General features: G+C 51.7%; 1 protein-coding gene across 1 annotated transcript; it reads left to right on the top strand.

Annotated features, from left to right (window-relative positions):
- The first annotated feature begins 938 nt into the window (after positions 1-938).
- On the top strand, positions 939-3248 carry LOC109939905 (uncharacterized). The gene is made up of 2 exons (NM_001366663.1): positions 939-1317; positions 1641-3248. Exons 1-2 carry the CDS (start codon positions 1219-1221, stop codon positions 2844-2846), a joined length of 1305 nt encoding a protein of 434 aa, NP_001353592.1. The 5' UTR covers positions 939-1218; the 3' UTR covers positions 2847-3248.
- Positions 3249-4675: the final 1427 nt, after the last annotated feature.

The following is a 4675-nucleotide window of genomic DNA, read 5'->3' on the forward strand; positions in this document are numbered from 1 at the left end:
GGCCGGGCCGGGCCGACCCGGCACGGGCCCGTCGTGCTTCGGGCTTAAATACTTCGTGCCGTGCTAGCACGAATTTCTTTCGTGCCGGGTCAAAACGTGCTCACCTCCTAAAACGTAGGCCCAGCACGGCCCTAAAGCACGACGGGCTTGCATCGGGCCGTGCTGGCCCAGACCCGGCCCGCAACTTGCAGGACTAGCGCCAGGTATGTGCAGCGAATGGAGCTAGGAACCGCCGGCGGCGAGCACGCGCTCGCGTGACGAAGACGACCCAAATTTAGGCGCCAGAGGACACGCAGACTTGCTGCTTCTCCGCAGAACACCTTCGAGGGCAACTAGAGGACACGCAGACTTGCTGCTTCGCCGTGGCCCTTCTCCACCTTGCCTCCTCCAGACTTGCTGCTGCTTCCCCGCAGACTTGCTGCTGCTGCTCCTCCACCTCGCCGTGGCTTGCTGCTGCTGCTTCTTCCCTGCAGAACGCCTTCGAGGGCACGAAGGAGCAGACGGCGGCCACCCAGACTTGCTGCTGCTGCTTCCAAAAATGAGCGAGCGGCGGCGCGTGAGGTTGTGACCGTGTGAGGCGTCCAAAAAACAACCCTAACCCTAAATCGTGCCGGGCTGGCCCGAGCACGGCCCACTATGGCGTGCCGGGCTACTTGGGCCGTCGGGCTGAAAACAGAAGCACGGCCCAGCCCGCGTAACGTGCCGTGCTGGCCCGAGTATTTTTTGGTCGTGCTGGGCCGGGCTTCGTGCCATTAATTTCGTGTCGGGCTCGTGCTGGCCCAGCAGGCACGGCCCAAACTTACAGCACTAGAGGCACAGCCAAGGAGCGTGCGCCAGCTGCCCGGCGACGGCGACGCCCGGGACGAAAAGGCGAAGCACGATACGAGCACGAGCGAGGAGGAGAATCAAATAACGCACCCCCGGCGGCCACAAGCCGAGCTTGTGGCTGTGCACCCCTCGCCGTGGCCCCCACCCACCTTCTTCCCCTCTTATACCCGCTCGCCTGTCCATAGCAGGCAGCAGCACACCATACCAGATTTGAGATTTCAATGACCTTCCTTTTGCCGGCCTCCTCGTCTCCTCCGGTTCCGGCTACCTACCTGCGGGACGTCGACCTCGTCCGTCTGTCGCCTAGCTAGCTGCCTCGGTTTTCGCTTGAAGCAGCAGCAGCAGCAAGCCGGGAGCTTCTGTGTTTGTTTCGATCGGAGTGAGAAGAAGATGGTTGCGGAGTGCCAAGGAGGAGGAGACTTCCTCATCAAGCTCTTCGGGAAGACCATCCCCGTGCCGGAGCCGGAGCCGGAGTCCGGCGACGCCAAGGTTGGCCGTCTTGCTTGCTGTTTTAGTTTATTTCCAGCGGAGTCTGCTGCGTCTGAGTGCCATTTTTTTTTTGCTTGCGAGAAAAAAACACTAAGGCCACGTATTATGCTCAGACTAAAAGGAGTTTCTAGTCGTCTCCGCTGACCGCCTTCCACATCCTAAATACGAATCAAGCACCACTACTAGCAGTAGTACTAAAATTTCAAATCAGATGTCTAATTTCCTAAAGCAGATGTAATATTTTTCTTCTACACAAGAAGCAGCCTTGTTGTAACCCATTTATCTTACATGAAAATTTACCATTCTACATTTCTACTGAACAGGATCTTCAGCAGAGCAGCAGCAACTGGACGGAGATCGTGGACGCCGATGACGACCCCAAGAAGCACAGCGACGGCGACGCTGCCAGGCAGAGGGAGAAGCTGAGGGAGCCCGACAAGGTGCTGCCGTGCCCGCGCTGTAACAGCGCGGACACCAAGTTCTGCTACTTCAACAACTACAACGCGAAGCAGCCGCGCCACTTCTGCAAGCGCTGCCAGCGCTACTGGACCGCGGGCGGCGCCATGCGCAACGTGCCAGTGGGGGCCGGCCGCCGCAAGAACAAGAACGCCGCCGCCTCGCACTCGCACCTCCTCCATAGGACGACGACGACTGCCAACGGCGCGATGCTCAGCTTCGCCCCTCCCGGTCCTGGCCTTGCCTGCCTCTGCCTGGACCTCGCCGCGCAGTTCGGCCACCTGGCCCCGGTCAGGGACGCCGCCGGGACCCCGTCTCGTCCTTGCACTTGCAGCGAAGGGTCGACCGACAGGGACGGCACGTCTTCCGTCGTAGACGAATCTGCAGCAAGCGGGGACGGACCAGTGCAGCTGCACCACCACCCAGCAAGCGTTAACACCGGGTGGCCGCCATACAGCAGCCCACCTCCGGCGGCGCCGTATTTCTCGCCGGGCATCTCGATTCCGGTATACCCCGCCGCGCCGGGGTACTGGGGCTGCATGGTTCCCGGGGCTTGGAGCCTGCCATGGCCGGTGCAGCCGCAGCCCCCGTCGTCGCGGTCGCAGGGGCAGGGCCTCTCGTCGTCGTCGTCGCCGCCGCCGCCCACCACCACCACCATCGGTACTCCTTCAGTCTCATCATCATCCGGGGCCGCTGACTTTGACTCCCACGCCCTGGGGCTGGGCCTGGGCAAGCACCCGCGGGACCGGGACGGCGACGACGGGAGGAAGAGGAACGGCAGTGCCCATGGCAGCGGCAGCGCCAAGGTGTGGGCTCCCAAGACCATCCGGATAGACGATGTGGACGAGGTGGCCAGGAGCTCCATCTGGTCCCTCGTCGGGGTCAGAGGCGACAGGGAGCAGCAGGGCGCAGCCGCGCAGGTGACAAGCTCGGGACAGTGTTCGAGCCCAGGGGCCTGCAGGCCACCAAGAAGGCCATGGCGACAAGCTCGCCGCTCCTTCACGCCAACCCCGTCGCGCTCACGCGCTCGGTGGCGTTCCATGAGGGCTCTTGATTTTGCCATCTCAACATGATGCTCCTAATCAGACTGACAGCACTGATTTGTTTTGGATAAATCATCAGAGGACCCCTCACATGCACGCTGATTCACATACCTCTTTGGTTGCGTAGGAGAATCAGACTCCTCGTATGCATTGACCATAACTCGACTCATGTTTAGTACGCTGCATCTTAAAAACTGAGCACACATACACTGGTGCAACCTAATGTTATTTAGGTGCACCTGTAGATACCCAGAAAACTTACGTATTCGGGCGGCCAGGCTCACACGAGCCTCGCATGCAAGCAGAGATCCAATCACACTGGTAGCTACTTGTGGACGGCGGGGCGGCACGCAATTTGGATGGGAGAAAGAACAGGAGATCAATAAGAGGTTCCTGCTCGTAGATAAATAAATAACATTATCTAACTTTTTCGTTGCGTTCTCTGTGCAAGTCCTTTTTTTCCTCGTGCCCTTTTCACTCTTTTGTTTGGGACAAATTGGACCATGGAAGGTGGTGCAAAAAAGTGAGTCCAGGGGATGGCCAATGCCTAAAACGAGGGAAAGTGACATGCAACTGCTTGTCCAATTGCCTCCAGTCCTCCACTCCACTGACCTTGAAAGCCAAAAGTTGTTCATGTTTTAGCTCTCCTTTTGCGTACTAATGTTGCTAGCTCAACCCTACCAAAGAAGTACAACCAATAAGGAAAACGACAGGAGAAAAAAATGGAGGAATGCAGATAGATTGGTGAGAGGGATGCGGGAAGGGGCAAAATATTGGATTTGTAGTTAGGGATAGATTTGGACGTATGGAGAACCGAATATTCGTATTTGTATTCGGATAAAGTGCTAATATAGATATTCGTATTCGATTTTAATACGTATGTTAAATAGAAATATCCGAATTCAGTTTTTTTCTATCCGGTTTAAGATTCGTATTCGATAACATTCGACAAAAACCACGAAATATACGATACTATTCGTATTCGAAAGGAAAAAATATTCGATAAAATCAATTTAAACTTACTTTTATTACTAATTACTAATTACAAGTGATTTTAAACTTTAAATAGTGTACTAAAAACTAATGTACACCATTTAAAATGTTAAAAATATTCATATCATAAATAAATGATTGTATTAATCTTACGTTACTAGTGATATACAGTGATAAATTTTAATTAATATTAAAAAGTCTAATTTTGAATATATTAGATTATGGGAGTTTTTAGAGTCCAAAATACAAAAATACTTAATACACAAAAAGATTATATTTAAAGTCCAAAATATAAATATACCAGGTATAAATAATTTATTTAAAAATATGATATTCAACTAAGTTTCAACTAGATAATGTATATGTACTATTGCTCATAATTTGCTTGTAATATGATTTTTGTCAACTATAAATCTATCGATAAAACAAATTAATATTTGTTATGATGATATGTTCCAAATCAAGTAAGTATCTGAATGTGAATCCGAATTCGAACTATCCATTTTGAATTTGTATCCGATAGTATTCGTATCCGTATTAGAATTAAAATATTGTAAATAGTGACATTCAGATTTGTTTCCATGCGTATTCGATCCGAATCCATTCCTACTTGTAGTGCCTAGCATAATAGAGAAATTCAATTAAATTCTAGAAAAAATCTTAAAGACATAAAAGAGGATGGTAGAACCTATAATATCAGAGATTGCTAATTTAAGACTATGATTCGTTTATATGTGGAGGTCTCTCTCTTCGTCTAAGTCATGGATGAGTAGAGAAAAGATAGAGTGCCACGCGCGCTCGCTTGCCTCCTAGACACGGCAGCCCTTCCTCTCCAAGTCATGGTGGAAAGTGGAAACCATCTTTGC

This window comes from Zea mays, chromosome 5 (genome assembly GCF_902167145.1).
Source record: "Zea mays cultivar B73 chromosome 5, Zm-B73-REFERENCE-NAM-5.0, whole genome shotgun sequence".
NCBI classification, from domain to species: domain Eukaryota; kingdom Viridiplantae; phylum Streptophyta; class Magnoliopsida; order Poales; family Poaceae; genus Zea; species Zea mays.